At 47.1% G+C, this 12,597-nt stretch overlaps 1 protein-coding gene across 2 annotated transcripts in view; it reads right to left on the bottom strand.

Annotated features, from left to right (window-relative positions):
* The window catches only part of LARS2 (leucyl-tRNA synthetase 2, mitochondrial), a 148,128-nt gene that overhangs the window by 10,756 nt on the left and 124,775 nt on the right, over nt 1–12,597 (bottom strand). For both annotated transcript variants that reach the window (XM_032867828.1, XM_032867827.1), the window contains exons 18-19: nt 11,249–11,326; nt 8,089–8,200 (exon numbers count right to left, since the gene is read on the bottom strand). In XM_032867828.1, the coding sequence (XP_032723719.1) occupies nt 8,089–8,200; nt 11,249–11,326 (190 nt within the window). The remainder of the gene's footprint in view (nt 1–8,088; nt 8,201–11,248; nt 11,327–12,597) is intronic.

Below are 12,597 nucleotides of genomic sequence, written 5' to 3'. Positions count from 1 at the left end.
CATTCCCACCAACAGTGGGAATGCAAGCTGGTGCAGCCACTCTGGAAAACAGCATGGAGGTTCCTCAAAAAGTTGAAAATAGAGCTACCCTACGACCCAGCAATCATACCACTGGGTATTTACCCTAAAGATACAAATGTAGTGATCCGAAGGGGCATGTGCACCCGAATGTTTATAGCAGCAATGTCCACAATAGCCAAACTATGGAAAGAACATAGATGTCCATCAACAGATAAATGGATAAAGAAGATATGGTATATATATACAATGGAATACGATGCAGCCATCAAAAGAAATGAAATCTTGCCATTTGCAACGATGTGGATGGAACTAGAGGGTATTATGTGGAGTGAAATAAGTCAATCAGAGAAAGACAACTATCATATGATCTCCCTGATATGAGGAATTTGAAAGGCGAGGCAGGGCAGGGGATTGTAGGGAGAAGGGAGGGAAAAAAATGAAACAAGATGGGACCGGGAGGGAGACAAACCATAAGAGACTCTTAATCTCAGGAAACAAACTGAGGGTTGCTAGAGTGGAGAGGAGAGGGAAGAAGGGGGTGGCTGGGTGACGGGCACTGGGGAGGGTATGTGCTATGATGAGTGCTGTGAACTGTGTAAGACTGATGGTTCACAGACCTGTACCCCTAAAGCAAATAATACATTATATGTTAATAAAAATAAATAAATAAAAATTAAAAAAAACAGATGCACAGTTCACGTACCGCATGCATCGGGGTCTAGCAGCAGACTGAACAGCGAATGGGGAGAAGGGGGTCTCAGAGCAACAGAAGGACAGGGACAAGGGCCCAATGGGGCTGAGGACACACCTTCCTTGACGGTCAGATGTGTCACAGTATGCATTGTAGATATAACTTTTTTTTTTTCCTTTTACAAAGTGTTTTATTTATTTATTTAACAGAGAGAGAGGGAGAACACAAGCAGGGGGAGCTGCAGAGGGAGAAGCAGGATTCCTGCTGAGCAGAGAGCCTGATGCGGGACTTGATCCCAGGACCGTGGGATCATGACCTGAGCCGAAGGCAGATGCTTAACAATGGAGACACCCAGGCACCCTGAGATGTAACTTTTCAATTAAAAACTGAGGTTTTGCTTGGCTTTAAGAGGCCTGGAGAAGCATGCTGGAGGGGTGGGGGAGTTCCCTTCTGCAGTTGGCTCTTGGCCGTTTCTTCCGAAGCAGGGCTTACGGGAGCGAGCGCACTCTTGTGCAGCAGAGCCTGCGGGGCCTGGAGGGCAGGCCCATCCTGGGACCGAATCCTGCCACCACTTTGTGCCACAGACGCCGGCAGGATAAAGGGCTGTATCTGGTCAGTTGCGTGTGTGTGTGTGTGTATGTGCGCGCGCGCACGCATGTGTCTGTTAAAACCTTCTTCAACTCAAAATAAATTCCTTCTTCCCTTCCTCCCTCTCTCTCGGTCTCCTATGTTCCAGAGTCAGAATCTCAACACTCAGGACTTGTGGGTTTAGAAAGACTATGATGAACAAACCCCGTTTTGAACTAAGGAAATGTTCACAGGAGGTCGTAAAGCAATGTGACCCCTCTTTTTGTCTCCCCCAGTGGCCACGTGTAAACCAGGATACTGAGAAGGGTACAATCTGCGGAGCTTACGCAGATCTCATCTCGTACAAGCATTTATTAGCATGAGTGTGAGGGTGCGGCTTCATGGAACCTCCGCCGTGGTCAAGATCCAGGGCAGCTCGGCCACTGCTGGGCTCCTCGTGGTCCCCTCTGTGTGGCCACCGCCCCGCCCCCTCTGCCCAGTCCCTAAGCCCCGGTGACCGCTAATGTGTTTTCTACCTCTATAATTTGGTTAGTTCAAGAATGCTGTATAAATGGAATCATGGAGTATATCACCTTTGGAGACTGACTCTTTTTTCCACTCAGTTGGATCCCCCTGGGATCCATCCACGCTATTGTCCATAAGAAAGGTCATTTTTGACGTTGATGAAATTATGCCTCCAACCAGAGTACCACTGAGAAGCTCCCCGTCCGGTGATTTTCTGCTCTTTGACTGTCCACCCACAAAGGAGACCTTGTGTCCTCTGTCTGGAAATGGAATCAGTGACTCCAAATACAGAAAATTTGCCTAAGCAAGCAGCTACCACCCTCAGCGGGGGAGCACAATACTCTATTATGGTACACAAAAGCGAGCTGCGGGAATTCAGACGTGGTGCCTTGAGCTTCTCAGATCCAAAACTTCAGGAAGGAAAAAAGATTTCCTCATCCTGTTACAGTTTGCCAGCTGCCAAGACGTTGGTTCTGTTTCTCACTGAAGGTCTCCACTGCTTCTTTAAGGGGCTGGCAGGGGAATATTCAGCCTCCCCGAAACGTTTCCTCTCTATCCACAGCAGGGGCGGCCATTTTGCCCACAGGACTCCGAGTCTCCCCTAGAAGACAGATCCCAATTCTGCTGCTCTTCTGTGAAAATCTGCTTCTCTAGGGAACTCTAGAAAATGGCCATTTCTGAACACCCCCACCCTCACGGTCTTCCCTTTACAGCCGTTCTGAGTTATCTGTCGAAGACACGGAAATTATACCAGAAGCCTCATGAAAGTGAAATTTTCTAGAACCAATGAAACGTGTGTAAAAACTGCCCAAAGCCTTGGATCAAGAATGACTGATAGTGCGGGATGACAGTAATGATGTTCCTCATGACACAGTGCTTCTGTCTGCAAAGGACTCCCTCCACCTTGAGACACCAGCCCTGTTTAGCTCTGGTAGAGACAGGAAGGAGTCACGTCTCCATTCTCTCCTGAGGGCACCTGACCCACACCTGTGACTTAATGACCAAGGTGCACAGGGCTTGCCACACCGGGTGCACGGGATTCCTCACTTAACTGTCAGAGACCCTGTAGCTCATTCAGAGGGTGTCCCACATAGACACGTGGAAAGCCAGGAGACCAAGGTTTCCCATTACTTCCTCGAATTAAAAAAAAAAAAAAATTGGTTGCTATGAATTTGTAAAGCTCGAGGGAAGACCTTCACTAGACCACCCTCCCCAGTTCTCCCATAAATGCCCAGAACAGAGCCTGGCACATAATACATGCTCAGTAAACTGAGATTCAATCTCTACCTACTCATGATAACACAGCTCACGAAAGCTGTGTGGCGTGTTGGAAAAATCATGGTGGAAGGTTCGAGATGGGTTAGTTTCTATCACGATGCTTTAGTGCATGTCCTGTTGGGGATCCTGCCAGGCCACAGTGTACACTTGATTCCTAAGACCTGCCAGGTAGGGGACAGGGCCCTAGGGAGAGTAGAAAAGCAGTGGTGGTGGTGGTGGGGGGCTACTGCAAATCCCACTGACATCAATCCTTCGTGGGAGAAATGAAAGGAGGGAGGAAGACAGATAATGCGGGACAAAGCAGGAAGATAAGAGAGGGACGTGCATATTCTAGGATAAGAGTTAAATTTATTACAAATTAGACTGGTTTGTTTTAGAGCAAAGGAAGACAAGGAGAGAATGAACAGCGGGTCATTTAAAAAACTTAACGTGGTTGTCTATGCTGAAGGAAAGAGTCATGCTTCCTTCTCAAGGAGAGAACAAAAGGCGGCATGACTGAATACGGCATTAGTGTGGCAGGGCCCGATGCCAACCTGCCTTTAGGGCACTCAGCTTCTTCAGTGAAGAATGGGTAAACGTGTCATCCTCTGCCGTCTGTTCCAAAGCACCACAGACAAAGGAACCCAACACAACTCTCTCGGTAGAGTCAGTGACACCCTCATTTCCAAGCCCGACCGCACACGCTGGGCAAAACTGGTCTTTCTTAGGAAAATAATTGCCAAATTCTAAATCAAACACTAGCAGACAGAATTTGACGGTACACTCAAAGTCCGCTCCGCCATGGTCAAGATGAATCCAGGCAGGGAGAGCTTCATATTAGATGGTCAATGAACAGTGACATCAACAGGGCAAAGGGCAAAATTAAAAGAGGAGGGCACCTGGGTGGCTCAGTGGGTTAAGCCGCTGCCTTCGGCTCGGGTCATGATCTCAGGGTCCTGGGATCGAGCCCCGCGTCGGGCTCTCTGCTCAGCGGGGAGCCTGCTTCCCCCTCTCTCTCTGCCTCTCTGCCTGCCTCTCTGCCTACTGGTGATCTCTGTCTGTCGAATAAATAAATAAAATCTTTAAAAAAAAAAATTAAAAGAGGATGACACGCCCCTCAACAGCTGGAGAATGGATGTTAAAGAAATATAACTCTTATTCCTAATGAGTTCTGGAAAACAAGGACAGAGAGCTGCTTCCTTAACCTTAGCGGGAACATCCACGTGCCTGGGAGGCTCAGTCAGCTCAGCAGCTGATTCTTGATTTTGGCTCAGGTCATGCTCTCGGGGTCGTGAGATCAAGCCCTACAACCGGGCTCTATGCTCAGCGGGGGGTCTGCTTGAGAGTCTCTCTCCCTCTCCCTCTGTCCCTCCTCTATCCTGTTCATGCTCGCTCTCTCTCTCTCTCTAAAAAAAAAAAAATTTTTTTTTAAAAGATTTTATTTATTCATCTGAGAGAGAGAGAGACAGAGAGAGCACAAGCCGGGGCAGAGGGAGAAGCAGACTCCTCGCTGAGCTGGGAGCCAGACCTGGGGCGCGATCCCAGGACCTGGAGATTATGACCCGAGCCGAAGGCATATGCTTAACCATCTGAGCCATCCAGGTGTCCCCTCTCTAAAAAATTCTTTAAAAAACCCCTAAAACATTACAGAGAGTATCTATCCTCAACCAACAGCCAACATCAAACCCAACAGGGAATTGTTACTTCCCCTTCAATCCGGAAGTGAGACAGGACCATCTGGACCACCGCCTTGAACATTCCATAGGGTTTTCTGAGCCATTTAACACACAGTACGTACACAGACCCCAAACCATAGAAAGAGAACACTAATCCTTATGTGCTGATCATGGAATCCTAGCCCATCTAAGAGGCTTTTACCCCTAACCCAAAGTAGGAGAGATTTGTAGGGAATCTGGGTAATAGAAGATAGTATGCAAATAAATTTTTAAAAAATTACGTGCCAGCCATTACCAGTCAAAAATCATAGAAAAGATTTCAGTCACAAGACCAAAAATAAAATATAACCAAAAAATATTCAGGAATAATCTTAAGAAATGTGTAGGACCTCCACGAAGAAAACTTTTTAAAACCTGGCTCAGCATAAGGGAAGTCTTGAATAAAGACAGAGACGGGGCACCTGGCTGGCTCAGCTGGTGGAGTGCACAACTCTTGATCTGGGGGTTGTAGTTTGGGCCCTACTCTGGATGTAGACATTACTTAAAAATAAAATCTTTTTTTTTTTCTAACTAAATTATTTATTTTATTTTATTTTTTTAAAGATTAAAAAAAATTTTTATTTATTTGACAGAGATCACAAGTAGGCAGAGAGGCAGGCAGAGAGAGAGAGAGGAGGAAGCAGGCTCCCTGCAGAGCAGAGAGGCCGATGTGGGGCTCGATCCCAGGACCCTGGGATCATGACCTGAGCCGAAGGCAGAGGCTTTAACCCACTGAGCCACCCAGGCGCCCCTAAATTATTTATTTTAGACTGTGGGGGGAGGAGCATGAGCAGGAGGGGCAGAGGGAAAGGGAGAGAGAATCTCAAGCAGACTCTGTGCTGAGAGATGAGCCTGACACTGGGTTTGATCTCATAACTCTGAGATCACAACCTGAGCCAAAACCACGAGTCAGATGCTTGATCAACCACACCACCCAGGCGTCCTCAAAATAAAACCTTAAAAAAAAAAAGCGAGGAGAGGCATACCACATGGAGGTCTGGGAGGGGTAAAGATGTAAGGCTTTTCCAAATTTATTCTGAGTTTAACCTCATTTCAAGCAAAATCTCAAGGACTTTAATAATAAAATTGTACCAGAGTTCTACTGAGAGGAATAAACAGGTGTGAAGCACTCAAATAATTACAAGAAAAGAAATGAAGGGAGGCTAGCCCGCCACCAGATGTTAAGACTATGTTGAAAAATCCGATAATTAAATCAGCAAAACAGAACACATACTCCAGAAACAGAGCCTGGAGTGGAAATGGGGATAACTTTCCAGGAAAGCAGTCTGAAAACATAGATCGAGAGTCTTAAAAACGTTCCTGTCTTTTCCCCTTCAAGGGCACGATCTGAAGCGGAAACTCAGATCCCTGCACGGGCTTGGTCCCTGGCGGATTATGAGAGCAAATGCCAGACACGTCACTTGGGCAGTTACCAAAGTCATGCCTGGGGGCAAGTAATACAGTGATTAAAAACGTTTACAAGTTAAAAAAGAAAAATCAAAATGTTTACAAGTGTACCTTGTTTTTAAACTGGAAATACAGATGACAATTTTTTTTTTTTTCAAACCCACAGGAAACCGATCAGAGCCCCATGTAAAACAAAGATGGGCAAACTGTTGGCTCCACATTCTGACTGCCTAGAGTTGGTCCCGACTGGCCACACTAGGCCTGTGACACTGAGGCCAAGCCCTGGGGGCCTGAGCTCCTCTAAGACATAGCCACCCGCTCTAGCCTCGACGTTTATCCTCACGGCAGCACAGGCGGGAGCCTATCACTCAGGGTTTCCGAGGGAGGGCATGGGCCCCGCTGGGGTTATTCTAGCATGCAGGGCGAGTTTATTGCCAAGGGATGGCAAAGTCCTTGCCAAAGCCCCGGAATCATGACGGAGGCTCTTGCTGTGCCTATCCACCGATGATCCAGAGAATTTCTGGAAGCAGATCTGAGGATGTGCATCGAAAGCCTTCATATTTTGGGTCTCTTTGGGGCCAGAATTCTATTTAGGCATGTGTTCTAAAAAATAGCTATTCGACTTTTAAAACAATAATGTATCATTATAAATGGTCTCTGTGTCCAAAAATAGGAAACGGGAAGACACCATAAACCTCACACCATCTGAAAAAGTAGTTCCATGTTAAAGCTAACAAAAAATAGAGATGACAAAAAGGAAAAGAAAGAATTAACTATTGAAGACAGCTTAGGGTAAAGAACATTCAAATTATTTCTTAAAAGGAGAGGATGTAGGTATTTCTAGTGATGGCCTTTCAGAACGACCAGTGGGCCCTGAAAATGCTCTCAGGAGGCTGCCCTCTGAGAGGAAAAGTGTGTGATGTCTTGCCTTAGGCTTTCCTAACAGTAGAGGGACACAGTCTCCCACTGGCTTGTGCATCAGAATCACCCAGGAGCTGGTTAAAAACTCTCCAGCCTGGGTGGCTCCGTCGGATAAGTGTCTGCCTATGGCTCAGGTCACAATCCTGGGGTCCTGGGATCGAACCCCAGAGCCCCATGTCAGGCTCCCCGCTCAGCGGAGAGTCTGCTTCTCCTTTTCTCTCTGCCTGCCGCTCCCCCTGCTTGTGTTCTCTCTCTGCCAAACAAATAAATAAAATCTTTAAAAAACCCCAAAACACTCTCCAATCACTCCCCAGGCTCCAGAACGGGGACCTCCCAGGGGGTGGGTGGGTGGGTGGAAGCTTCTACATTTAGGCCCCATGAGTGAGGCTCAGGCAGTGGGACTTGCTCCAGTGCCCAGTTTAGGAATGACGGTCTGCTGGAGAGACTAAATCCCAGTTTAAGTTAAGTTTTAGGTCTGGGGGCGCCTGGGTGGCTCAGTGCGTTAAGCCTCTGCCTTTGGCTCAGGCATGGTCTCAGGGTCCTGGGACGGAGCCCCACATCGGGCTCTCTGCTCAGTGGGAAGCCTGCTTCTCCCCCTCCCTCTGCCTGCCTCTCTGCCTACTTGTGATCTCTCTCTCAATCTCTGTCAAAAAAAAAAAAAAGTTTTAGGTCTGCAAAGTTGACTCCAGGTGCCCCTTTCCCCATCTGTAAAGTGGGACTAAACCTGCGTTTCCACCTTTGAAAGAGAACACGGGGTCTTGGCCTATGGAGAGCTGGTGGGGAAGGCCCTGCGTTGTGCCAAAGTGGGGACGGGTCTTCCCCTTCGGCAGGGGTGACCCCGCAAAAGTACCACCATTCCGACTACAAGACAGAAGGGTCCCCGGTACAGAGGCCCAATACCGGAGCCCACACCTGAGGCCATCTGAGCCCCGCGTCTTGCTTGACGGGAGGGCTGGACACCCCCACGAGGACGTCCCCACCTACCAGCCCAGAGCTCCGAGGCGATGTGGGGGGCCATCGGGGCAGCCATCACCACCAGGGCACAGAGCGCGTCCTCAAACTCGCGGCTGTGGAGAACCACTCTCGGAGAAGTTTGCTGAGGAAGGGAAAGAACAGTGGGAGAACGCTAAGACTGGGTGAGGAAGGCCGTTCGTGTCTCTGAAGCCCAGAGATGCAAGCGGGTAGGCAGAAGCCCTTCTTCCCATCCATGTCTGCTCTGGACACAGAACTTGCCCTGTTTCATCAGAGTATTAAGAGTGTATTAAAAACAGTGCTCCGCTCTTCGCGGAGCACGTCCTGTGCCCTCGGTCCAAGGCTGACTCCGTAGTTCCCACCAGAACCTTGGAGGGCGATGTTCTTACCCACCTGACGTGACCTGTTCCCCCCACCCCCTGGGTGTGCGGCTGACCAAATGTTGTTGCCCCCATGAGAATCCAGCTGTCTTAAATCAGAAACTTTTTTCCCTTATTTTTTTTTTAAGATTTTATTTATTTATTTGACAGAGAGGGAACACAAGACGGGGGTAGTGGGAGAGGGAGAGGGAGAAGCAGGCTTCCCGCAGAGCAGGGAACCTGATGTGGGGCTCGATCCCAGAACCCTGGGGTCATGACCTGAGCCACCCAGGCGCCCCACTGAATCAGAAACTCCTGACCACTCTGCGAGGTTTCCCATGCACTGCAGGACCAGTAAGGCATGCAAAGAGACTCGATCACAGGCTTTACGATGTGAAACGCCCAGGAAAGGGGTCCTCCTGTCCCTTCAGGCGTCTCGGGGGTCCTATTACACAGCTGTGCTGGTTACTGTGAATACCCAGTTTCTTCCTGCGGTGCAGCTAGTCCCAGAACGCAGCCACACCCACTGAATTTATGGGGTACCTACTGGATGCTAGACTTTAGGGATAAAATGTCCAAAAGGGTTTGGTTTCTGCCCTCAAGGAGGTTATAGCCAATGGGGGAGAAAAATGACAGATGAATCGAGGGTGTCACTGATTCCACAGGCTGTGGGTGGGGAGGGAGGGTGGTCAGCAAAGCAGAGTGTGAGCTGGCGAGTGTAGACCAAGGACAGCCTAGAGGGAAGTGGGCTGTGAGAAGTCATACTGAGTTTCCCAGAGGCTTGCCAGGGGGGGGGGGGGGGGGGGGGGGGGGGGGGGTGGGTGTCATGATAAAAACCAGCCTAAGGCGATGGTACCAACTCAATCTGTATTTTTAACACCCATGTAAGGTATTTTGCTAGGTAAAAAGAGGCCAAAAATATTATACCTTTTTTTTTTTTTTTTTTAAAGCATGCCTATATGATCTTTGCAAAACTGCCCAAGAAATCAGAATATAACTCCATGGGAATGGATACAGAGAGCATCTACCAGAAGGGCTGCAGACAGAACTTGCTGCTGGGGAGAAATCTAATTTTTCTGTAATATTTGTCAGGTTTTTTCCTGATTAAAAAAACACACAAACGGGACCCCTGAGGGGCTCAGTTGGTGAAGCGCCTGCCTTCGGCTCAGATCATCATCCTGGGGTTCTGGGATTGAGCCCCCGCATTGGGCTCCCGGCTTAGTGCGGAGTCTGCTTCTCCCTCTCTCTCTGACTGCTGCTCCCCCTGCTTGTGCTCTCTCTCTCTGACAAATGAATAAATAAAATCTTGAAAAAAAAAAAAAAAGACCCATACACACTCAGCAATCTGGGAAATACAAAATCACTCACAATTATACCACCCAGAAAAATACCTGATGTATTTTATCCTGGTCTCCAAAAATATGTGAATATACACATCTGTCCCCATACCTTTGCTCAACTGGAATTTTTATCCTATGAGCATTTCTGTATTGTGTATTGACTTGATGTTGAATCAGGAACGGTTTCTGATACAAAGGATTCCTGGAAGACACGATGTGAATGGTGGTGGCACATTTCCTCCCTATTGATATGATAGACATGATCTCATGATGTCCGCATTGAGGACAGCTGGGGTTCTACCTCTCTGTGATTATAAGTCACCTGCCACAGGCTGGCCCTGAGTCAAAGGACGTAAACCATCAAGCCAAAGTTCTCAAAGCCAAAGTTCTTCCTGGCAAGGTTACAACAACCAAGGCAACTGCTGGGATGTGACACTGTCTTACTGTCTTTGTCATAGCACAGACTTTATGTTAAAAAGGTCAAAAAAAAAGAAAAAAGCATTGTGTTTTTAATTTGCGTTTCATGATCATTAGTAAGGCAAATGCTTTTTTTTTCTGCCAGGTTTACAGATTATTTCTATCCCATTTTCTGTGGGTGATTCTCTTTTCACATCCTTTGACCATTTTTAGGTCAGGTAGTTTGATATTCACATGTAAAGTGCTCTTTATATATTAAGGATGTTAAGCCTCATGTCAGACATATTTGTTATAAAATGTTTTCCCCAGGTTTTACCTGCTTTGTAACATGGCGTGTTTTAATATACTAAAAATGGCAGGTTTTATGTAGTCAAACCTGTAAATTTCTTCCACTGTTCTTAAAGTCTGGGAGAAGCTTGATGATAAAAGGAATCTGTTGATAGTTTTCATGTCCTTTTTTTGGTTGTTTGTTGTCCAAACAGCTAACCACTTCCCCAAACTCCTATTTGTTGACAAATTCTTCCCCTGGTAAGAAAAATTCTAGTCACACGTAGCAAGAAGAGCAGTCTATGCTAAAAAGGCTGACTTTTGTTTTTAGTGAGCACAAATCTGATCGGTCTTGGTTAAAGGAGTGTAACACGTTAGGGGGTGTTAGATCAATCAGGAGAGCAGGCAGAGGAAGCAGGAAGGAAAGAGGAGAGCTGGAACAAAAGGGGGCTTGAGTCTGGTTCTGATTTGTTACTAATCAACCAGACATGTCATCCAACCTCCCTGGGTGTCAGTGTCCTCATCGGCAAAATATGGGAGTGGGGGAAGGGACTGAGGGGTGGGCTTTCCACCGGACTATCTTTAAGAACCTTCCAGCTATAAAGCTAGGTTGTGACTGGGGGTGGGGGCGGGAAGGGGATGCTTCTTTAACATAACAGAGCACACCAAGGAGGCGACACCATGGTCCTGTTCTGTCCACGACCCAGGACCCTGCAAATCACCTCCCAATGCGGCTGGAAGTTACCCTGTCCTCTGCTACCAGCAAATGAGGACAGGAGGGCCACTTACCAGAAGGGCACTGGTGAGTCCCATCAGCTGAGAAATTACAGAATTCAGTGAGAAGTCCTCTGTGAAATGGGCAGTCACCTACGGGTAAAAGTTGAATAATGTACTTTCTTCAAAATCCCTTTAAGCTTTCCACAAAGACCAATGCAACACAACAACAAAGCAAGTGCATTATTCAAACAATGCAAATTAAATGAATGTGAAGATATTTACGAAGGCATTCATTATCTTGAATAATCATGATAACGTTTCACTGGCACAAAGATTTTTAAAATCAGGGTCAATGGTGTTTCCGGGGTTCCACACTTCCTGCTCCCCCACATTCGGGACAGTGTCGGTTCTCCCGGGGGTGGACATCGAATGCTACCAACTACCCGGACAGGAAGCAGGACCTGCAGACGACAACAGTCACCGGGAGATGGGGTATGGGATGTCCCTTCTCTGCTGCTTTGTGACTTTCATTCACAACAGCGGTTATTTGTACACGGGATAAGGTGAGTTTTGCATGTTCAGATATGGAATCAAAGTAAGAACACTGATAGGACTTGTCAGCTCCTTCCTGTTTATGTGCTCCTTGATTTCGGCCAAGAATACAGAAAAACAAGACATCTACAGATGCTAAGAGTTTCCGACTTGTCGAAATACCCCTCGTCTATGACCTGACAGAAGAGAAGAATGTACCAAATCCAGAGAGGAAGAATGTGGCATGGAAACAATCACTTGGGCATCACTCACATTACAAAGCTCAACTGCGTGCACTCTGTGTCTTTACACTAGAGCAGAGGGGTCGGGAATATTCCCTGAGCAAGTGTCACTGAATGAGACCATGCTGGACTCAGGGCCTCATGAAAACCCTGTTCCTGCAATGTCATCAGTTACGAGTCCAAAAAAGTGACCTTGGCTGACTTTATGAGTTCAAACCAGCAATTGTAAAAAAGTAAAAATAGAATTAAAAATTTGGCTTAAGGAGTATTTGGGGTGTCTGGTATCCAGTAAAACATAGCTTTGGATCCCCTCCATGTCTTCTTTCAAAGACGTATGACATTTTTTTTTCACAAAGTGCTGAAAAAAGCAAAGGTCATGGTATGGTATCAGACTTCTAGAGAAATTTATAGGGATCTGTTATCAACGAAGACTCTTTTACAATGAATCAGGGGCAGCTGGCTGGCTCACGACTCTTGGGGCATGAGTTTGAACCCCACATTGGGTATGGAGATTACTCAAAATTGAAATCTTTTTTTTTTTTTAAAGATTTTATTTATTTATTTGACAGACAGAGATCACAAGTAGGCAGAGAGGCAGGCAGAGAGAGAGAGAGAGAGAGGAGGAAAACAGGCTCTCTGCAGAGCAGA

The sequence above is a fragment of the Lontra canadensis genome, unplaced genomic scaffold, assembly GCF_010015895.1.
Source record: "Lontra canadensis isolate GAN:19392208 unplaced genomic scaffold, GSC_riverotter_1.0 scaffold35, whole genome shotgun sequence".
NCBI lineage: Eukaryota > Metazoa > Chordata > Mammalia > Carnivora > Mustelidae > Lontra > Lontra canadensis.
Note: the sequence above shows the minus strand (reverse complement) of the source record. Positions and strands in the feature narration are given on the sequence as shown.